This window comes from Nuphar pumila, chromosome 10, assembly GCF_984573655.1.
Source record: "Nuphar pumila chromosome 10, dmNupPumi1.hap1.1, whole genome shotgun sequence".
Taxonomy (NCBI): domain Eukaryota; kingdom Viridiplantae; phylum Streptophyta; class Magnoliopsida; order Nymphaeales; family Nymphaeaceae; genus Nuphar; species Nuphar pumila.
The window spans coordinates 37,102,885-37,127,168 of record NC_143258.1 but is presented as its reverse complement, the minus strand read 5'-3'; the positions used below and the strand labels follow the sequence as shown (position 1 = coordinate 37,127,168).

Genomic DNA, 24,284 nt, shown 5'->3' with positions numbered 1-24,284 from the left:
TTATTTATGCTCTTTTTCTTATTTGATTCATTAGGGAAACCTGTACGCAGAATTCTTCGGATTTCTGACCCTCTTATTTTATTGGTTTTTCCCAAGCACAGGTGATCAGTGAAGTCGACTCGCTTCTGAGGGATACGAGGGTCACATTTGTTTCAGACGACTTTACTTACGGACAGAGTGGCTCTACTGTTATTTTCCTTTAGTTCTTCTGATTTCCTGCAATTTGATATTTCATTTTTGACATGGAACATATTACTCTTATTGATTCATTAATAAAAGAATTCAGTGAATTGGTTATGATTGATAAATGTAAGTTGCTTTGTGGTGTATGGTTATCCAACTGAAATTGGAACTGTAGGGACCCTAGGTCTCTGGGAAGTTTTCCGCGACTCTTAGAAAAAAAAAATTTAGTCCGCATTTTTCAAAGGTAAGAGTTGGGGTCGTTACATAGTAGTAAGCTCTCTAGCACATCCATGAGAACAAGATAAACAGTCAGGCATGTTTGGTAACATCTCTTGAGGTTTGGACTCTCAAGCAAAGGAGAATAAATTTCGGTGGCATTGACTAAACAAACATCAGAAAATGAGCGGTGAGAAACATATTTTCATTTATTGTTACAAAATAGTCATTTTCTTATTATGTGAATCAGAATCACAAGTAGGGGTGGGCAATGGACCGAGTTTGGGTCAAGGTTTTAAGCTCAGGATTGTTAGCTACCGAGTCGAAACCTAACCCATTATATATAGGCCGGGTTTGGGATGGCTCAAGGGCTATCAGATTGGCTCGACGTGCCTAGCAGTTGCAATCGGGTCAGGTTGGCAGGTCGACACGACAGGTTGGCAGGTCAGCATACCTCAATACAAACCCGACCCATTTATTAAATGGGTAACTCGACATGACACGATTAACCCATTTAATAAACGGGTTGGCGGGTTGTCGGGTCGGTTTCGGGTAAGCGAGTAAACATGTTGGCGGGTGGGTCGGGATCGGGTAAACAGGTTGGCAGACGGGTTGGCGGGTCGGGTCGATGAGCCACTACCGGGCAGTGCTCCAATCCCTGCCGTCCATCTTCGCCGGGAAAGGCAACCGGCTCCACCAGATCGTCACCATCATCTCCGAGGCCGCGAAGCAGTCACTGAAGAGGAAGGGGCTCCACTTCCCACCTTGGCGAAAGCCCGAGTACATGCGCGCCAAATGGCTCTCTCCCTACGAGTGGACGAAGTCGAGCCAGGGCGAAGAGGAGAAGAAGGCTGCCACCACCATCGTCGTGAAACCCTCTGGCCTCTCTACCACCAGATTTTCCGACGAGTTCGAGTTGCGCTTTAGCGACAATCTCGGTCAGGGAAAGGACGCCACTGGTGGTGGTGGTCAGATGAGGGTGGTGGTGACGGAGTGGACACCGCCGGTGATCAAGCCAAAGAGTGACCACAAGGAAGGCAAGATCGTCACCGGATTAGCCTCTGTTCTTCGAGAGAAACCCTAAATCCCTAATCAAGTATTCAAAAGAAAAAAGGACCCAAAGGTAAATGGGTAAAAGGGTTGGCGGGCGGGTTGGCGGATCGGGTTCGGGTAAACGGGTTGACCCGCCCGCCTAACTCGTTTATGAAACGGGTCAGACGGGTTGGCGGGTTGGCATACCCCTAACACGAACCCGACCCATTTAATAAACGGGTTAGGTGGGTCGACCCGTTTATGACACGAACCCGTTTAAGCCGAACCTGAACCCGCCTAAGAAGCGGGTTGGCGGGTCGTGTCAGAAATTGTCACCCCTAGACGTGCTTGAGCTATTTATTAATATTTTAATAATATAAATTTTAAAAATAATTAATTTTGTAGTAACTTGGTAACTATTATTATTTACCTAATTAGTTATATTAATTTTATGAAAACTAAAAAGATAATAAGTTGGGTAAATCCGAACATATTAATTATTTAATATTTATCTCATTATTTACAATAATTTTGAGAGAAAGAGATAATTTTATGAGACTGGGTTTGTAATTTTAATTAGAATAACTGTAATCATTTTTAATTATTTTGTTTTATTTTTTTTTCTTTTCTTGTTGGTTATGCTGCATAATGGGTTAAACCATATTAATGGACTGAAGAAACCATGTTGTGTTGCATAGAAGGACTAGAATTCAATACGGTGCTTTATGTTATTTTGAAAAATTAATGTTGATTTATTAGTTCAAATGTTATGCCATGGACGAAATATTGTTATGAACTTTTGATTTGGATACTTCGAACATTATCAAATGTAAAATTTTGAAATTTATGTTTTTTCGATTTTTTATAATCTAAAAATTATTTTATTAATTTAATTAAAAAATAACTTACAAATGGGTTTGGGCCTAACAGGACCCACTTCACATTAGCCCATTGGACCAATGGGCTGCTCTTCAAACCCGAGTCCGTTAATAACCGAGTGTTGTCCATTTTCTTAACAACAATAAAACAAGTGATTAACTAATTATAACAGGGACAAGATGCTCAGAGCTCGCCTTAACTAATTACAACAAGAAAAGATACTCAAAGCCCGCCTTAACTAATTATAACAAGAAAAGATACTCAAAGCCGCCTCCTACAATCTTCTCACATTGCTCTACGACATTGATTATTTCATTTTGTACCCATTTTGAGATTTTACAATTGCATTATAAATTGCTAAAGGAGGGTGGTGGGAGATTTGCAAGAGAGAGAGAGAGAGAGAGAGAGAGAGAGAGCACATTTGTAGGGGATGCTTGGTGGGGAGAATTTAATGGCAGTTTTTGACAAATGGTGAGGAAGACAGACAGGAACTTGGAATCTGGGCCCCCTCCCTCTTCTTCCCTTCCCGCCCTCCGTTCGTTTAGCTAGGCCCGGCACGAATTCTCTCTCTCTCTCTCTCATAATTTGTTCATCTTCCTCGAGGGGATTTTAATTGGATTTCTCTTGGGCTTCCTGGTTTGGGAAAACCTTTCGTTTCTGCGAGAACCCGATTGGGGAACTTGGTTTTTGTGTTTCTCTTCCTTCGAAGAATAAGTGGATGCAGATGTTCCTTCCGCTTCTGCCGCAGAATTCGTTTTATTCGACGTTAGTGGTTGTTGGGTTCTCGTTTCTCATTGTTTGGCTTCTTTATGGTTGCCTTTTGCTTTAATCATAAAACGAATGCTAAGATGGGGACCGCATGCGTTCTGCTTCTTGGGTTCTTTTGTCCTCTGTTTCTCTTTCCCAGAAGACCCACATCAACCAATTTTGCTTCAGACCCACTTTTGGTATTTGTTTACCGGCACATCCAATTATTTGTTAACAACGAGAGAGGTGCTATAAAAAGTTTCCTGTTTTTATGGGTTTTAGAGAGAGAGATGTTATAAGAAGTTTCCTGTTTTTATGGGTTTTAATGGAGATTGTAGGTTGGATGGGGTTCCTTCATTTCCGTTGGGCTTGATTGTTTCTTACGTGGGCCTCTTGATGATTTTATACTTTTTCAATTCAACTTCTTAAGAATTTGAAATAACTGTTTCTTTTGGGGCGTTGGGTATTGCAGGGAGTAAGAGTGAAGATTCAGGCCTGATGATCCTGCAAAATGCAAAAGTAGAAGACAGAATCAACGAAAAACTCTACTTCAATTGAGTCGTTCTGCTTGATAGTTGTGTTTCTACTGCAGAGTTCTCCAGTTTTTTGTGTAAGAAATAATTTCTCCTCTTGAAAATGATGTCATTCAAGCTGAAATGATATGTGGAATGATCACAAATGCACTTTCATTTTAGATGTTTTTATTCAATTGAGATGAAATCAACTTACCTGCGCTTTTGTATCTCAGGTTTTATCTATTAGAGAATTTTTTTTTTCAGTTCTCAGTTTTTTGCGGTTTCTTAATCGATGAACACCAGACCCATTTGCTATGCATGTACACACACGTGTGTGCGGGTGCGGATACGCAGATAGCACCATGTTATCTAGTAGGATGTCAAAGTTGTAGGAATGAAGTGGTAAGCAGTAGGACAGGCCAAATGTGGGTAGGCTTTCCCCGAAGAGACGTAAAAAATCAGCATTATTTCTTCAGTCAGACACTGTGGATGTGCTTACCGTGGTTGATCTAATTAATTGAATGTGAAACTTGGATTTTTTTTATTGTAATATTTTGGTTCATTGGAATCATTGCAAATGAGAAAAATCCCTGCAGATTCATCTGCACATAAAAAGATGAGTCATCGTTCAAAAACTTCTACAAACATCAACATCGCTTGATGTAGTACATGTATTCCAATAAAAACACTATGGAGATCACATCTGTATGGTCAGATACATGATTGAAGCAAATCTTAGAATATCAGTAGGACTACTAGATAGTGTGGTAGTGTGTGTGGGTGTGGGTTTTGGCCAATTATATGCACATATGTCTTTATGTATGCATAATCTGTTAGTTTCTTATTGACAGAGTTCACCTTGTTTTGGGGTCAAAAGAGAGAGCTGGATGGTTGGGTTGCACTATCATAAAGAAGGGGTCTCAGTTTGAACCCCACGAGGGTTACCAACAGCTTGCCTATGAAACAAAAAAAACTTTATCTTGTTTTGGGGTCAAAAGAAATAGCTGGATGGATAGGTTGCCTAACCAATGGGTCTCAGGTTTGAATACCACTGGGGTTACCCACAGCTTGCCCATCAAACTAGAAAAAGTTCACTTTGTTTTGGTTTATTGATCTCAAGAAATTTTTTTATTACAGATTATGACATGTTCTCCATCAGTATAAATTATTACTAAAAGAAAAAAAAAGCTAATGCTCTATAGATAGTAGAATGTATGTTTAGTGCAAGCATCTGTATTGTAATGTGTTTTTCTATAGATGGTATTTTTGGGGTATATCAAGTTGAAAAAGCATTTGAATTTTTAGGAATATATCCTCCTGATATAGATCATTAAGAACATCATTCTAAAGGATAAATGTTTTTTTTTTCTTTTTTCAAACTTTATTAGTTTTCTTTTTTAAAGTTACTGAGATTTTCTGAAGTAAACTGTTTTCAGTATTTCCTGAGAATTTTCTGATGCCACTGTTATGGTGACTAGTTGGTTCTCTATATATAATAGAAAATAGTGTTTCTTAATTTTATTTTGACATCTGATATTCATATTTGCTGCTAATAGTAAAGTGACTGTTGCTTTTGTTTAATTTGAATAACAATGCTTTCTGAATAAACAATTGTTATCATAAGTTTTTCAGCATCTCTGTCATTTGCATTCTCTTAATTGGAAAGGCTGTTCAGACAGTTGAGTAGACCGATTAAAATTCAGGCTGAATTTAGAAATTTTGCAATGATAAATCTTGTACTTTTCAGTTATATTCTATTACAAAACAACACCTGCTTTGATTTCTTTCCACAGTTGTTTACAGGTGAACTACATTCATGGATTTGCTAGTTATAATTATGCAAAACAAGAAAACAAAGGAAAAGGTGGAGAGATAAATGTTTATATTAAAGAATGGGAAAGTTTTTTCTGTTGACTGGGAGGAACTCATAGTTAATTCTTCAAGTTTATAGATGGTGACAGCGACAGTCAGAAGTAGGGGTTGACATTGGGCAGAGAAGCCTAGGAAGGTATGTGCTTGGAGCCTTGGACCCACTTTATGGGCCTGAGCTTGATTGCCCAAGGCCTGTGTCTGTCCCTATAGCTGATGGGTTCTGGCACAAGCATAATCTCTACGCTCTATTTTTTTCCCAATAGCCAAACTTGTAGGGAACCCAGCCTGGCTATATATATAGGGTGAGGCTCCAAATGTAATCATGAAACCTGATCAGAGGGGCCTAAGCCCCAAGATGACAGCATAGCTGTCTGGGTGATGGAAGCCTGAGTTTAGGATCTGGTGTTCTGTCAATTCTGATAGGACTTATCAGGGTACAACTCAAACCTGGCCGCTGATGCCTACTACTAGTTAGGAGCTTCAAATCGAGCTTTGTCAACTTTTTCCTAAAACTGCCTGTTAATTTTGTAAACTGTGGAGGGTAATTTGTATCTTAATTCCCTCTATCATTAAATCCTTCATTTTCATTGCCTGATGCATTTTTCTTTTCATGTTCTTGGTTCAAAGTCTCTATAAATGTGATAATCTCATTATGATGCTGATCTTCTTCATTTCTCCACCTTCTCTTTTACTTTTTGTGGCATTAATTAAAGATTATAGATGAGAATTTGGGTTTTCCAGGTTTTGCTTGAATCAGAAAATTGTTGTTTCTGTTCCTTATGCGATGTTAAAAAGAGATCAGGGTATGCTTTGCATGTTGATGAGGAATACTGCATTTTATTTTCTTCAGAAATTGGAAAAGGAATAAGAAGTTTCTGTAAAGAGAATGGGAAGGGTTAAGTTAAAAATTAAGAAGTTAGAGAACAGCAATGGTAGGCAAGTTACGTACTCCAAACGACGGGCAGGAATTGTGAAGAAAGCTAAGGAACTATCAATACTATGTGATATTGATATCATTCTTCTCATGTTTTCACCAACTGGGAAAGCTACATTATGCCATGGAGAGCGAAGGTACATAATTTCTTTTTATTTTTCTTTTGTTCTATGGAACATTTCCTTTTAGTTATTGATAAATGACATGAGATGTTTTACTTTGCTTGTAATACTTTGTGTGGTTAAGCTAAAATTTTAGGTTTGCTATACTATGTTTTAACTTTACAGGTTGTCACATTAAGAAGATGGCAATCATCTATGGTCTATCCATTAATAACTCAAAGTACCAAGATATCAGATATCTCATTAGCTTTTTACAATATGTAGATGGGGTTGATAATTTTCATTGTTCTATAACCTGTTCTTTTTTGGCATATCTTCATCAGTCAACACTGATGAATTAGAATTGATAAAGTTTCAGTTAAGTTATATGTATGATTCCATATATAGTTATATATGTCTTGAATATATATGTATATATAACTATAATTAATAATGTAATTTAGGTTGCCCACCAGGGGCATTTTAGTCTTTCTATACAAGGGTAATTTTGTTATTTAGAAAATAGGTTTTTCTTCTTTTCTATTTTTGTATTTTATCTCTTTTTGTAAGGGCAGTATTGTAATATGCCTCCATATAGTCATTGGGAGTACTCTCAATGGTCATAAATATGACTATTGGGAGCCCTCCGACGTCTATTTTAGAGGCTCCCTCTTGGCCTCTTCTTGTCTATAAATAAGGGCTCAAAGCCGCTTGTATTGTTAAGCTTCTTATAAGCTCTTTGATGAATAAATTCATTATTTTTAAAGTGGTGTCTCTCTTTTGATATTGTATGCACTCTTGTGCTTGTGTAAGCCTTAGTGCTTTTTGGATTGTCCCATTGTAGACTTGTGCATGTGCACTTTGTGTTTGTGTTCTTCATAAGCCCTTAGTAGTTTTTATGCTTTGAATCATTTGTGGGTGTGTTTGTGCCTCTTGTTTGAGGTGTGTGAAGACTTCTTAATTTCATTACATGGTATCAGATCCATAGTGCTCTTGAACCTTTGAAGTGTGATCATCACGTGATCGTGTTTGTGAGAAAGTGCTCCTGTGATCATGGTGATTGTAGTGCCCAAGAGGACATGTTTTCTACATCTTTCTCTCTCTTATAATCTTTCAAGTTAAATAGAGCTACATGATGTGGACCTCGGTATGTATTCTAAAATCCTTATATATATGACTATTTTTTAGTTGTCCATCTTTTAAAAGGTATTTATAATATATATTTTTCAAAAAAATATTTGAAATATTATGGTTATTTTTTGGTTATGTAAAATGTGTTTTCTTTAAAAATTAATTGGAATTAGAGTTTATGTTTTGGCATTAACTCATAAGTAGTCTAGTTTGAGCTCTTTATGATAAGTTCTCCATTTTTACTTTTTTACAAAAATATATATTTTCTATGCTCTCATGTATATCCATTAGTGAATTTGTTTACGTGTTCATTCAAAGTATATATATTTATTTTGAAAAAATTCAACACTTTTATGATTATTGGTAATTTTATGCATATGTCAAAGCATGTTCTTTGAAATCTGTGGTGCTTTTTAATTGAGTTGTTGTTTCTTGTGTAAGCATGTTAATTCAAAGTATATTTTGGGTATGTTAGTATCTTTATGATTATTTGTAGATATTCCTGAAAGAATGAAACCCTAATCTACGATGAGAGAAGAGAAGAGAGGGAGAGAGAAATTTCCAGCTGAAAGGAGGGTTCAGTCCATCGTGACTGCCCTCTCATTCTATTTAACATAAAGTGTAAACATTAGGGTACGAAAATACCCTTTTACAAAATAATAATTTACAATACATGAACTGGATCTGGACCTGATCCATTATACAAATGGATCGGGTCAGACATACAATGAAGATAATAATATCTTCTTTTCAGCCTCCCTCAAGTTGTGCATGGTGTTGGACCATGAACAACTTGTTCTTCAAAAACCAAAATCTATCCTTTGTTAACCCTTTAGTGAGGATATCAGCAACTTGTTCTTTTGTTGACACATACATGGGCTCAATCTCTTTGTCTTCAACCTTTTTCCTGATAAAATGTTGATCTATTTCAATGTGCTTTGCTCGACTATGGTGAATGGGATTGAATGACATGTTGATGGCACTTTGATTGTCACACAGCAACTGTGATCGAACAATCGGCTCTCCCATTTCAGTCAGAAGATGTCTTATCCATGTACCCTCGGCCGTGGCAGTGGCCATTGATCTGTATTCGGCCTCAGTGCTCGATCTAGCAACCGCCTTTTGTTTTCTACTACTCCAGGATACCAAGTTTGGCCCAATGAAGCTGCAATAACCAGATACTGATCGTCGTTCGTCTGGATCCCCCGCCCAATCAGCATCAGCATAAGTAATAATCTCATGGCCCCCACCTGGATCTAATTCTTCCTTGCCTTTGTATACCAGCCCATCACCCACTGTACCCTTTAGGTAGCGAAGTATACGTTTGACTGCCTCCATATGTGACACACGAGGTTCATGCATAAACTGGGATACCTGATTAACTGAATATACTATGTCGGGTCTAGTAAAAGTCAGGTATTGCAACATGCCAACTAAACTGCGATACTTAGTGGGATCTCCATATATATCCTCTTCTTGTGAACTCAATTTCTGATGAATGACACTTGGAGTTGTTAACGGCTTACAATCTGTCATGCCTGCTCTGCCGAGAATGTCCAGCGTATATTTGTGTTGAGTAAGGGTAAGTGTATCATTCTTGTTATCAACTTCTACCCCAAGAAAATATCGCAGCTCTCCCAAATCTTTCATCTTAAATCTCTGATTTAATAACTTCTTCACCTGCTCAATGTGGCTTTTACAATTCCCTGTGATGATGATATCATCAACATATATCAACAGAAGGGTAGTAACTCCTTGTTCATTGTGAATGAATAGTGAGTGATCCAGAAGAGACCTAGAAAAACCATGCCGTTGTATTTCTAGAGAAAAACTGTCGAACCAGGAACGAGAAGCTTGTTTCAAACCATAGAGTGCTCTCTTTAATTTGCATACATATTTTTTGGCGTCTCGTTCTGCATATCCAGTGGGTTGTTCCATGTAGACCTCTTCTTTTAAATCCCCGTGCAGAAAAGCATTTTTCACATCCAGCTGGCTCAATGTCCATCCATGTTTAATGGCTAGACTCAACACAATACGAATAGTCCCCATCTTGACAACAGGACTAAAAGTTTCATCAAAGTCTTGGCCTTCCTCTTGTGTGAATCCCTTGGCTACCAGTCGAGCCTTGTACCTTTCGATGCTCCCATCTGGTTTATATTTTATCTTGTACACCCATTTTGACCCAACGACATTTCTGTTCAGTGGTCTAGGCACAATCTCCCATGTGCCACATTCATGTAAGGCCTCCATTTCTTCATTCATTGCTTCTACCCATCTTCTAGAGCTCGCAGCTTGATAGAACATAAGAGGCTCATCCTCTTTACTTATGGATGTCAAGAATAACTGAAAATCCATTGAAAAATTTTTATAACTTACCCACCTGTCAAGTGGATGTCGAATCCGTGAAGATCTTCTGATATCCATTTGCTGCGAAACGGATGATCCAGATGGATCCGTGTTCGAACAAGAAGTGAATGAGGGCTCTTTCTCTCGCCGAGTGTACACAATTCCCTTATACCTTGTTGGCTCCAAGTCATATGTGACAGTTTCCTCCGTTTGAGTCTCATTGGCTGAATCCTCATGTGGCTCATTCTGACTGCAATTTTCTGGACATTCTACTGTACCATTGGAGAAAAGTTCTGAATTTAACCATGGGTAGTATACCTCAATGTTGGAGCTTGAGTTATCAGTATCCACCATAGTTGAATTATTATCCTGATCAGCAAAGTTCATTTCATCGAAAATAACATTCCTTGATATTTTGACACGCTTACTCAGGGGATCATAACACCTGTACCCTTTGTAATCTTCGGCATATCCTATAAACCTGCATTTCAAAGCTTTATCTTGGAACTTGTGCCTGAGTGAGCTATCAATGTGCACATAACAAACAGACCCAAACACACGTAATTCATGATAATCAGGTTGTATGCCAAAAAGAGAGAAGTATGGTGACTTATTTTCTAAGATATTCATGGGCAAGCGATTTATCACATGAACTGTGGAGTGGAAGGCCTCAGTCCATAATGATGTAGGGAGATTGCTCCCGTGCATCATGCTCATTGCAGTCTCAACAATATGTCGATGCTTCCTCTCAGCAATCCCATTTTGTTGAGGTGTATGAGGGCAAGACACTCTTCTCTTTATCCCATTATGTTGAAGAAAATTAACAAAGTCACTCGAGGAGAATTCACCTCCTCCATCACACTGGAAATTAAGAATGTTGGTAGAGAAATGATTTTGAACGAAAGAGTGGAATTTCTGGAACAATCCAAAAACTTCTGATTTGTGCTTCATAAAGAATATACAAGTATAACGTGAATAACTATCAACGAAAATAAGATAGTATTTACTGCCAGAAAAAGAAGTAATTGGAGCAGGACCCCAGACATCTGAACAAATGACCTCAAATGGCCTTGAAGCTCTTTTATTAATGGAAGCAAAAGGTAAGACATGACTCTTACATAGATGACAGCTAGAACATTTTGTATCAACGACTTCTGAACTCAGACTGGACTTAGGAATAAGATTATTCATGACAAGTTTTTCAATAAAATGGCGACCACAATGGCCAAGACGACTATGCCAAAGTCTTGGCTTATTACTTTCAGAAACATTAAATAAAAAATCAGAATCAAAGACTTGGTGAGGCTTCAAGGATGAATAGTTGGGATGAATGAAGGAAGGATCTTCTTGGAAGATGTACATGTTGCCCCATCGTTTTCCTTCAGCGAATGTCCTCCTCGTGCGAAGATCCTTGACATAAACAGAAGAGGGAGTAAATTCAACTGAAGCATTTGCATCATCAACAAGCTTTGAGACAGAAACAATGTTCTTTTGAATATTAGGAGCATGGATGACACTTGGAAGTTTAAGAGAGGACTTTGACATGTGTATAATGGCATTTCCAGTATGTGAGATGGCATGATGTGATCCATCTCCTGTGACAATGCTATTCTTTCCAACATAAGGTGTAAGAGTCAAGAGTTTACCTACATCACCTGTAACATGAGTAGCTGCTCCAGAGTCGACATACCAAGTTCCTTTGTCATTTTGTTTCATATTCAATCCTGCCAAGGCTGCCAACAACAACTCTTTTACTTCTCCATCCTTTCTAGCCTCTGCTTGTGGAGCTTTCCCTTTGTTTTGAGGATTAAACCAACAGTTCGCTTTAATGTGCCCTTTCTTGTTGCATAGGAAACAGGTGGGAATGGATCTTTGTCCCTGAACATTGGGTGTTGGAAGTATGCCACGACCTCCATAGTTATTTCTCCCTTGTCCTCATTTTCCTCGAAAAGAACTTCCTCTACCTTGACCATAACTCATTCCCATAGCCAGCACATCTTGTGTTCCGGAATTCCCATGAAAAGCTTCAGAGGAACCTTTCAGATTCATCTCATATTGCAACAGTTTTGCACGAAGATCTTCAAACTTTGGAAGTTCTGGTAAACATAGTAAGGTTGTCGTCATAACATGATAATCTGGCCCCAATCCACTCAAGGTTTGTTGTACTTTATCTTTTTCACTGACGAGACACCCAACAACCGCCAACTGATCTGTGATGCCTTTCATTTTATTCAGGTATTCCATAATAGACATGGAATCTTTCTTCAGCATTTGAAATTCTCGCTTAAGAAACATAATTCTTGCCTCAGAAATTTGTGAATATGTTTGAACTAACATATCCCACAGTTCCTTTGCCGAACAATCATCAGGAAGAGCAATAAGGACCTCCTGTGAAAGAGTTGAAGTGATATATGCCACTAGCGATTGATCTCTCTTCATCCAAGCAACATATTCTGGATTCTTGTGAAAAACAACAGATTGTTCGCCTTTATCATCCACCTTTTCTTGCGAAAGAAATTCTGGAGGCGGTGGGACCGATCCATCCAGATGACCAGAAAGGTCCTGACTTTTTATAAACGGAATAATCTGTCTTTTCCAGGTCAAGAAATTACAGTTATTCAATTTTTCAGAGACTAGTTGACCAAGAAAACTTGAGGACAGGCATGATTGCCCGTGAGTAAATTTCATTTGATGAATATGCTTGAACTGACACTTAGGTATGAAGAACAAAGAACTCGGCTAACAGAAAAAGACAGATAAGATATGACAGATGGCCAACAATGATTAGCAGTGATTAGCAGGAAAAACAGCAGAAAGGAAAAGGAAATCACAGATCAAGAGATTAACAATGATTAGCAGGGATTAAACCACAGATCAAGAGATTAAATGTAGGAAAAACAGCAGGGATTAAACCTGATGAACCTGATTTCACAAAGAAGCAATCACGGCTGAAAGAAAACACAGATTGATGCTGTAACACACGGCTGAAAGAAATCACAGATTTTCTTCACAAAGATTTTCTTCACACAGATTCACGCTAGGTATTTGAGGGCCACAATACCACACAGATTCACAGAGATTTACCACACAGATTCAAATCACGGCACACAGATTCACGCTGGGATTCACGGCTGATAAGTTCACTCTGCTGACGCTGGTGGATTCACGCTGGGATTTGCTCACGCAGACTCAGGCTGGGTTTTCTTCACGCAGACGCAGATTCACGCAGATGGGCTTTCTTCACGCAGGCTGGGCTTTCTTTCTTCACGCAGGCTGAAATCACGCTGATTCACGACCAGACATTCTTCACTGGGTATTTACGCTGGGTATTCACACCCAGATTCACGCAGATAGCTGATGCAGATCCACGCTGATGCACACGCTGTGCTTTCTTCATGCAGATTCACGCAGATTCACGCAGATCCACGCCTTGCTTTCTTCACGCAGATCCACGCCCTGCTCTGATACCATGAAAGAATGAAACCCTAATCTACGATGAGAGAAGAGAAGAGAGGGAGAGAGAAATTTCCAGCTGAAAGGAGGGTTCAGTCCATCGTGACTGCCCTCTCATTCTATTTAACATAAAGTGTAAACATTAGGGTACGAAAATACCCTTTTACAAAATAATAATTTACAATACATGAACTGGATCTGGACCTAATCCATTATACAAATGGATCGGGTCAGACATACAATGCAGATAATAATGTCTTCTTTTCAATTCCTATAATATATTAAAAATTATGTTCTAAGTATGTGGTTTCTTAAGGATTCTGATTACTATGATTATATGTTTTCCATTCCTCTTCCATTTTGTTGAATAAATAAAATATTTATTTTGAGCCTTCTTACGGATGCCCTTTTATGGGCTTTATTGGTTTTACCCCTAATGGACACTTGTTGTGCTTGTCTACTTGATCTTTGGTGGACACTAATTTTCTTGATTAAAGGCTTTTGTCATTTATAAAATATTGTTTTTTATATTATAGTGAATTTTATGTACTCTTAGTGGCCTTAAAGTTATTAGATTATTGGATATACATGCAAGTATCCATGATTGGTTGTACTTGGGTATGTTGTTGGTCTTGTGTATGGTTCTATGAGAATCTATATATGTTTTGGCCCTTTTAATGTTGTATGCCATTATTGTCTCATAATAGACTTATAATCTAGATTGAGCTATTTCTCTATATAGCTTGTTTATGTTGGTCATGCTCATTCTTCATTGTTATTGATGTAACCTTGATTGCCTTTGCTTATGCAAGGTTTAAGAAAAATTATCAATTGATATATTGTTTGCATATGATTGCACTATATTTCTTTTATTTTTATTGGTCTTGATTTGAAACTTTATTTTTCAAATAGGTTCTTATATATGAAGTCAATTATTTGAAAAATGATTTCCATATGCTTATATTGCCTTCTTATGGCATTTGTTTGTCCATCACAAAATTTTATATTATGCGTCATTCCTTTTTAGCCTTGTTGTTGGGTCAGAGTTAGCCGTTCAGGTGAGTTATGTGTGTACCTCAAGTCATCTTATAAGTTTGTAGTTAACAATGTTTATGGGTGTCATGTTGACACTTGTCTTGGATCTGATTGATAGTTGATTGGCCTCTGGATCCATATATGCTTTTGTTGAACCAAACATATTTGTTGGGATGAGTTGTGTGCACCTCGGTTTTTGTTGGTTTTGATTGTCTGCTTATAGTTTGGATCTAATTGACGGTTGTTTGATCTCTGGTTTTGTGAGTGTGTTGTGTCACTCATTTGTATTTTTGGCCAAATGTTATTTTGATGGATGCTTATAATTATGTTTGTTTGTGATGGCTATCTATTTTTGAAACCATGGTGTTTCGAAAAATTGTTAAAATTGATATCCTTATTCTTCTTGGTGACATTACTTTGTTTTTATTACAAGCTCTCTTACCTCGTGTATTTTCTTCTTTTATGCCTCTTATTTAAGTGTCATTTTATGTAGACAAGAGTTGTTTATTAGTGTGGTAAGTTATGTGCACCCATTGAAACTAATGTTATTGTTTATAAGAGATTTTGGTTTATCAGTGTGGTGAGTTATGTGCACCCGTTGAAACTAATGTTGATTACAGTTTTACAATAATTTGTGAGGTGAGTTATCTGCACCTCTCGTGGATTGTAGCTTGGTTTGTATTGTCATGAAACCTGTATTGTCTGTGCATAATCACGAGAATAATTATTGCTGACATTTGTGATTGATCTCCCTGCTGTACATAGTCACAAGAATGATTATTGTTGACATTTATGACTGATCTCTTGTTCTAGTAGATAATACACTTGAATTTTGAGGTTTGGAGATCTAGTGAGATGATTGCTTGTAGTGGTCAAACTATTGTTGAGTTTTGCAAATATTTATGGTATGTGGGATTTTTAAAATCTCTCTATAAGATTTCTAACATTTTTCTACTTGTTTGCCCTTGTATGGGAAATATTCATTCATTGAAATATTTTCATGCATTGTTATGTGCATTGGATATATTTTAATTGCATGTTGAGGATATTTAGATTTGTTCTATGTTGGTTGTCTTGCGTGTTTTGTATAAATTTAATGCTTTTCTAAGCATTTGTTAATGAAAGATCTTTTATATTCTACTTGTGACTCCCTCCATTGTGAGACTTCTTGGTCTAAGCATTTCTTGATATTTGTGTAATTTTAGCTCTCTTCATATTCTTTGTAAGTTGTTTTCTCTTGGAAGGTTTTCTTGTATTTGGTCCATAAGTGATTTTTTCATTTGATTCTAAACTATTGCATGGTTCGTTCATATATACATTAATTGTATGGTTAATATTGCTTCTAAAATATAATAGTTAATTGATCCATGTTTGTCATATTTGTCTTTTCTTAAATCTTTATTGAATGATTTGAATCATTTCTTGTATTTTGCATTGTGTATGAGTAATTTACTTTTTTTGAGGGATTTTATGATTTAAACTCCTTTTGGAGGTATTTAAATATTCATGGTATTGATGTTGTTTAAAAATCCATATTTTCATGCCTCTTATGCATTAATGTGTTTTATGTGATAGATATATGTATAATTTGAATAATGCATGTTTTCATGAATGTTTAAAATGATTAATGATTTATGAGTTCATCTTTGAGATATTTTATGCATGCCTCTCCATAACATATATCAATATATTTTGAACAAATAATATTTTTAAAAATCTTCTTTTTTTTTGATAGATACATTCTTTTGGGATATTTGGCTTGCTATATTTACAGGTTCTCAAGTATTGAAGATCCTTTAGAGAGCAAATGATTGATGGGAATATTGAAGATTCTATACACCCTTCAATGGAAGAAACTAACCAAGAAAACTTGGTGAAGACTATGAAGGCTTTTAAAGACGTTTTTTTTTTATTTGCAAACTTTCGGTTACATCACCGCAAGTTTGAGGGGGGTGTTAAGTTATATATATATATATATATATATATATGATGTAATTTAGGTTGCCCGTCAAGGGCATTTTGGTCTTTCTATACAAGGGTAATTTTGTCATTTAGAAAATAAGTTTTTCTTTATTTTTTTTCTATTTTTTGTATTTTATCTCTTTGTGTAAGGGAATTATTGTAATATGCCTCCATATAGTCATTGGGAGTACTCCCAACGGTCATAAATATGATCGTTGGGAGCCCTCCCTTCTATTTTGGAGGCTCTCTTGGCCTCTTCTTGTTATAAATAAGGGCTCAAAGCCCCTTGTATTGTTAAGCTTCTTAGAAGCTCCTTGATGAATAAATTCATTGTCTTTAAAGTGTTGTCTCTCTTTTGATATTGTATGCACTCTTGTGCTTGTATAAGCTTTAGTGCTTTTTGGATTGTCCCATAGTGGAATTGTGCATGAACACTTTGTGTTTGTATTCTTCATAAGCCCTTAGTGGTTTTTGTGCTTTGAACCATTTGTGTGTGTGTGTGCTTGTGCCTATTGTTTGAGGTGTGTGAAGACTTCTTAATTTCATTGCAGTTGCCTAGTATCATCTTAGGGGTTCATCATTGTTTTGGTAGAATGTACATATTCCTAGTATGGAACCTCTGGTGAAGTTTTCTGCAGCCTTTTATGGATTTTTGTAAATACTTGAACATTTCTTTTGAGGATTGTACCTCCTGTGTTATGGTGTACTTGATTGGTCTCACATATTGTTTTCAATATACTGCTTAGGTAGGGTTTTCTGCCATAATTTGCATCTGTATCTGATATTTTTGAATCTATGATGACAAATACATTCATTTTGTGCAAATCTTAAGAATTCACGTGGGCATATTCTGAATTCTCAAACAAATAATACTCTTCTCTATCCTAGTGAGTTTTCAAAAGAAATTCCTGGATCTGGTTTCCCCTCTTTAGCAACCGTATATCTTTGAGCTGGTTGGAACAGATTTTCTCCTCTTTATGCAAAAGCCAACTTGTCATTCTTTCATGTGCTTGTGGTATCTTCTAAGTCATGTTTCAAAGGGTTTGTGCTTGTTGCTGAAATGCATTGTCACAGTAGCATGTGTCTGGTGTAGGCATATTAAAACCGTATCCCCCATTTGATTCATTGTTTGGTTAGCTAGCAAGGTTTAGTTCCTGAAATCATGTAAAATTGGTATTTGAATCCAAGGAAACACAAAATAAACCCCAAATATCACAAGAATGCTCTCACACGTTAAAATAAAAATATACATGGAATGTCGATTTAGTAAGCAACAAAGTAGTGATGGGAGTGTAGTGAAGCTTGGTGAGCACGAAATACCGGTGGATGATTCTTTCAAATATTTGGGATCTATCATTCAAAAGTATGGAGAAATTGATGAAGACGTAAATCATAGGATAAAGGTTGGGTGGATGAAATGGAAGAGTGCAACTGGAGTGTTGTGCGATCGTAGAATGCCATTGCGGTTGAAGGGAAAGTTTTATAGGACGACTATTAGGCCCGCTTTACTATATAGTACGGAATGTTGGGCTGCCAAGAGACATCATATTCAAAAAATGAGTGTAGCTGAGATGCGTATGCTGAGATGGATGTGTGGAAATACAATAAAAGATAAGATTCGGAACGAGGAGATACGTAAGAAGGTAGGCGTTGCACCCATTGAAAATAAGATGAGAGCGAATCGTTTACGGTGGTTTGGACATATTCGACGAAGGCCTAATGATGCTCCAGTTAGAAGGATGGAGAAATGGAAAAATATATTAGTTAAAAGAGGTCGGGGTAGGCCTAGGAAGACATGGATGGAGGTGATAAGAAAGGATATGAATGCTTTGAACCTCACAGAGGACATGGCATTGGATAGAAATGAATAGAGGAGAAGGATTCATGTGGAAGACCCATAATGATTTTCTTTGTTGGTTCATATCGCCAACCCCAATTGTTTTGGGATGAAGGCGTAGTTGTTGTTGTTGTATTTCCTCACATAGTGCTTTAGTAAAAGCATACTTACAATGAGGCTTTGAGCCTCTCTCTCTCTCTATATATATATATATATATATATGCTAGTACAATATACAAAACCAGAGAACCATGGAGAATGCATAGAGAAGGCTACAAGAATTGGAGGAATAACTAAAGGGTTTCATTACAAATTCTAAAGAGCATACATAACATATAGGGGTGGACTCCCCTTTTACAAACATTCACTTGACTAAAATACCCTTTACAACATGTATAAATACAGTAGTGATAGAGCATTTAAACTGGACATATTTGACCTTTATAAAATATTGACTCTACTCACTTAGTTATGTAAGGAAATGAGAACCTCCAATAATGTTCTCCAAATCGCCAAAGTGGATACACAAAAAGAGCCACAATAAGATCCATCGAAAACACTACAAAGAACCACAAAATAGGCTCACACAAAACCCACTCAATGGGCACACAAAGAACACTCACAAGTATAAAAATATTATTTTATTAAAGAGGAATCCATGCAATTGATAGGGGCTTCACCCCTTATATATACACAAGAATGGGGAGCTCCAAAGAGTCTTTGGGGAGGTCCAACGGCTCAGGGTCGTTGGACCTCTCCCAACAACTCTTTTGTTGACTAGTCAACAAGTGTTGGCTAGTTCAAACTAAACAAAAAAAGTTTAAAAATAAACTAACTAACCTAATTACTAACATAGTTACATATATATATATATACATATGTATTTACACTGTATATTTACATTTTTACCACTTCCCTCAAACTTATTGTTGGATAATCGAAAGTTTGCTTAAGAGAAAATGAAATCTACGAGCAACGAGAGGTTTGGTGAAACTGATATTCTAAAGTAACATAGGGAAGATCGATAGTGCCATGTAGATACTCCTTTTGTACAGAGTGGCAGTCCATCTCAATATGTTTGGTTCATTCATGAAGGGTCTGGTTGTTGGTGATATATATGAAACTTTTGTTGTCACAGTACATTCCTGATGTTCCTTTAATTTGAATGCTCATATCTACCAACAATCTTCTTAGCAAGCTTTTTTGTTCCCTCCGGTGATAATCATATCGTCCACGTAGAGGAGAAGAAAAATAATACCTGCATCAAAAATCTTAATAAACAAAGTTGTTTAGTCAGGCAAGATTAAAATCCAATATCAATGCAATACAAAGTGTAACGCCCCAAAATCCAGGACTTGTAACTTTTTATGAAAAGTTTGAAAACTTTGTAATCCTTTTTTTATCAGAGTTTTTAAATAGTAATTCAACAAAAAATGGTGTTTGAAATAGCAAGTCAATGGACCTTGAGTGCATTACAGCGTAAACTTTCCTTTACAAACAGATTTGAAACTTCGTATATTTAAGAAACCAAATACATTATGAAAATATAATTCTTAATTGTTTAAGACTTGTTCAGATGAGAGATTTTTAAGAAAACCTTTATGCAAATTTATTGAAATGTCCTTAAGAGCGAAACGTTAAGAAAAGAGTCTCATCTTGATCTCATCACGCCATCGTGTTATCGCAGTCTGTACAGATCAAATTATCACTTGTGCTCATAAAATGAGTCATTTTCACAAAAAACTGGTAGGTGCACAAGTGAGATAATATGAAACTGAAATAAGTAATAATCAATGTGCAATACTTTGTAACAAGCATGATTGGTTGATTTACTTAAGTAAGTAAGCCACCTCTAGCATGAGCAATAAATTATACAAATGAACAAGTATCTCTAATATGAGCAAGTGAGTTAAGCAACTGAGCAATTAATTGTGAAATCAAGTGAGCTATTAACTATCATAAGGTAAGAGTTCATTTATCAACAAGATATACACAGTTTCCCATCAAGTAGATACATTAATCATAAGATGCACAACAAGTAATTTTATAAAACACCCGATGTAAGTTTTAAGCAGTCACACGACAACAGTTATATTGATCACAAGTTGTAAGCAGCTTATAAGACAAACAGTTACATTAGTCATAAGATGTAAACAATTCGTAGATTATGAGTTGTAAGCATTTGCACAACAAGCAATTCTATTGATGAGTCCAAAAAGTGATGTGAACATGATATTTATTGTTTCGATATTAGTTGGCCTTGCGGGTACGCACAAAGCACGACACGTATAAACAACTGAAACTAATTCGGGAGTTTATTATGCCATGTATTTTAGATACCTCGAGTAGCTAACTGAGTCCGCTCCTAAGGGGATGGCTAGTGACCGAGAGAGAATTCCCCAAAGGCATTCGTAGACAACGGATGCATCCTACTTCTGCAGAAGTTTATGGGATCTACCACCTAGGATAATTTTGGTAGTCCCGTCACCTAACTCCGATGACTGGGGACACCGAGTCATTTGCTCGAGGGGTGGTTGTTAACAACCTGACCATCAGAGTTTTGTATCAATCCATTCTCTCCCTTGATGAACACAGCGGTTCAAATGGGTAGGTCAGGTGTTATTTAACTGAAGATCCATTCTATATACTTTGGTCCTTCAACCCACTCGAGCATCTTGCCTATGAAGGTGAATATCATCATTTTGTGATTTCAACAATGTGCCATTGCACGTTTCGAGGTTACCACAAACCTCTTATCCTACTCATCGTAGTACAAACATACCGTGCCTATCTAAAAGTATAACCATGATGAGAGGGGTATGGATTTCTCCAAAGAAATCCCCATAATGTTGTTTTGTAAAAATACATGGTGTAATCATTCAAGTTTAAATTTGACATGCTTTGGTCTTTTAGACTGGCACGAGCCTCTTGCCTATTAGGCGAACAACAACATTACATGATTACAATAATGTGCCAATGCATGTATCGAGGTGACCACAGACCTCTCATCCTACTCATCGTAGTACAGTCATGTCGTACATGCCTAAAAGTACGACTACGAAGAGAGGGTTATGGATTTCTCCAAAAGAAACCCAACAACATAATCTCGCAGAAAAAGTGATCCAACAAGTATCTAGTTTGACAACAAAACCCAACAACATAATCTCATGAAAGAAGTGATGCAATAAATATCTTATTTTGATTATGATTTATCTTTTGAACAGTGGATACAACACTTGTGCAACTCGCACGAGGCGAGATTGTTACGGATCTCTCATTCGTCTATCACAGTATCTGTATGCTATGCATACCTTGCAATACTAGTCTCAATAAACATGATAAGGGTTTTTCTCAAAGAACCATACCAAAACACAAATTCGTGTCCCTAATCAGGATCATCCGAGTTGTATCAGATACACGAACCGGAGTTGTAAAACACTTCTCCCAAATACATTGGTTTGGGTGATCTAGCCGTTATCTCGCAAAAGACTTTCAAAATCGGTTTTACAAAAGTATGCATTTGGAAAATAAAATGGCTTTGCGCCTAAAGGTCATCTTTTTGGAGAACCGCAATGCATAAGTGTGAGTCATGACTTTTAAAACAAATGAGTGAAACAGTATACACTCGAAGCTGCACTTAAATGAGTGCAAGCCAACAAAGCGCAAGTCTGTGCACATTACAGTGCAACGGCGAAACAAGAAGCAAGACTCGATGTGTGAAACTGCACATCGAGCGTAAGATGCGTAAACAATGCATGAGGTACAAAATCGTACCTTGGCTAAGCAAGTGCGTAAGGTGACTCGCGATGTACGAAGTCGTACCTCAATTAAACAGACAAACGAAAGCAAGTAAAATGTAAGAGCAAAGCTTGTGCGCGAAGTGCGGCTACAAAGTAGGAACAGAACAACACATACAAAATGTAAATGCGAAAACAAGCATGTGCATAACAAGCGTGGCGGCAATAGTAAAGCAAGTAAAGGCAGGAAAGTAATGACAAAAATTTAAAGACTGGAATTTAAATGCGGGAAAGTAAAGACAAAATTTTAAATACAGAAAAGAGCTTGTGCACGTGAAAGGACGGCAACGACAGGAAGTAAATGCAAAGAATAATAAGCTTGGGCACATAAAGCGCGGTGGCAACAGAAAGTAAATACAGAAAAGTAAATAGGACAAGGATCACAAAACCACGTTCTTGAGTAAAAAACGTATGTATATACGTATACATATACATATATGTATTATTGTCCTTTCTTTTCTCATTTTAATTTTAATTGCTTAATTTAAGTTCATCAATTGTCCTTTGTGCAACTTTCCCCTACCTTGAGGGTTTCGGGGTTGCGCTTGCCTTCGTGGGTAAGTAACGAAGGACTCGGGCCATGGGGCGCGAGCGGGATCCATCGTGCGAGCTGCAAAAGAAAGGCGTGAGAAACATACACATATGCTTAAAACTTAAAAAGAAGAGGGTTGAGAACCCAAATAGGGCAGGGCTACCTTCTGGCCTGCGGACCAACAAAGAAAGAAGAGAAGGGACAGGGGAGTCAAATCCTAGCCTCAAGTCGGCCCGCAGAGTCGGTCCAAGGTAAGCCGAACTAGGACCGGCTGAGTCCGAGCTCACTCGATTAAGTGACTTGGTTAGGCCCCATCCAGGGAACTACAGGGGGTGGGGGGGGCTCGGTCACTGGGCCGAGTCAGACCCCAACCTGCAACCCATGCCTCAAAGGGGTAGGGGAGGTCTCGGCTGCCAGGCCGCGACCAGCCCCTGCTCAACAAGGAGGGAGAGGTGGGGTGGGCTCGACTGAGCCTGGCCCCACCCAACCGAGTGAGAGGGGTGGGGTGGGCTCGGTTGAGCTCGGCCCCACCTGAGCAACCAGGGATAGGTGGGGTAGGCTCGTCTGAGCCCGACCCTACCAACAATGAGATGGGTGGGGTGGGCTTAGTTGAGCCCAACCCTAACCCAATCACTCGTCGACAAGGGGGGAAGGGAAGCCGGAGGGCCCATGCCCTCCAGTCGATGACAAATGAAGAGGCCGGAGGGCTAGCACCCTCCAACGGTGCTAAGCGAGAGAGGGCACAGGGAAGAGGGGGAGGCAGGACTTCGGCCCTGCCTGCCGGCCGGAAGCAAAAGAAGGGGAAAAGTGGGCAGGGGGGTGCCTCCTGCCCAACGATCGGACATCGTCGACGACAGGAGCCGAGAGAGAGAGAGAGAGAGAGAGAGAGAGAGAGAGAGAGAGAGAGAGAGAGAGAGAGAGAGAGAGAGAGAGAGAGAGAGAGAGCACCTGCAACGGAGGTCGCAGAGGGAGACACCGACGCAGGGGTCCGGCGTACCAAGGAAGACGAGGGGCGAGGGGGAGAGGGTTCGACTGAGGGTTGACGGCGGAAGAGGACTTTCGGGGGACGGAGGTCCAAGCGGGGAGAGAGAGCGAGGAGAGCAGTGGATCAGGGAAAAGCAGGGCAGCCGAGGGAGGTCGTCGGCACAAGGTTTTTTCGGCGGGGAGGTCCGGTGAGAGGGGGGAAGAGGGTGAGTATCAGGGAGAGAGACGGTGTGGCGTAAAGGGAAACCCTCCCCCGCGTGCTCTTAAATAGAGCACGGGGGTGGGTTACCGGGTATGGATCCGGATCTGACCCGAGGCGGGTTTTTTTTTTTTTTCAAATTCGTGGGTTTTACACAAAGAATATTTTGACCCTTGTATGGGTGGTGTGGTTTGATCAATCAAGTATTTTTCTTGATTGATTGTGTTCTTGCAAGTCCATAAGTGACGTCTCTTTATATTTGCTCAATTTCATTACACCCTGGCCTCGGGGCCTATGCTGTGCATTGGCTTGCACAGAGAGGTGACGCCCATGAGTATCGAACCTTAACTGCCCATCAAGCAGCCAAGGCCCCACCCTGCTACGCCAACCCCCATTGGGGCTTTTTAGTCATGTTCTTAAAAACTGTTTTTCCAATTACCATCGATTGTGGTGCATTCTTGAATTAAATGAACAGCAAGAATGAATATGGAAATGAAATTGATTCTCTTTCAGTTAACATTTGCCTTGA

At 38.4% G+C, this 24,284-nt stretch overlaps 2 protein-coding genes across 5 annotated transcripts in view; both read left to right on the top strand.

Annotated features, from left to right (window-relative positions):
- The first annotated feature begins 1,027 nt into the window (after positions 1-1,027).
- LOC149826673 (uncharacterized) lies at positions 1,028-1,483 on the top strand. The gene has a single exon (XM_090018360.1). It carries the CDS (start codon positions 1,028-1,030, stop codon positions 1,481-1,483), a length of 456 nt encoding a protein of 151 aa, XP_089874486.1.
- Positions 1,484-2,694: 1,211 nt separating this feature from the next.
- Positions 2,695-24,284, top strand: part of LOC149826672 (agamous-like MADS-box protein AGL65) — a 58,286-nt gene continuing 36,696 nt past the window's right edge. For 2 of the 4 annotated variants that reach the window (XM_090018938.1, XM_090018935.1), the window contains exons 1-4: positions 2,695-2,781; positions 3,530-3,667; positions 5,366-5,580; positions 6,295-6,515. In XM_090018938.1, coding sequence (XP_089875064.1) covers positions 6,331-6,515 — 185 coding nt within the window. In that variant the 5' untranslated portion in view covers positions 2,695-2,781; positions 3,530-3,667; positions 5,366-5,580; positions 6,295-6,330. Of the gene's footprint in view, positions 2,782-2,807; positions 3,076-3,529; positions 3,668-5,365; positions 5,581-6,294; positions 6,516-24,284 lie in introns of those variants that run through there. The other 2 variants (XM_090018936.1, XM_090018937.1) reach the window with 2 other exon arrangements.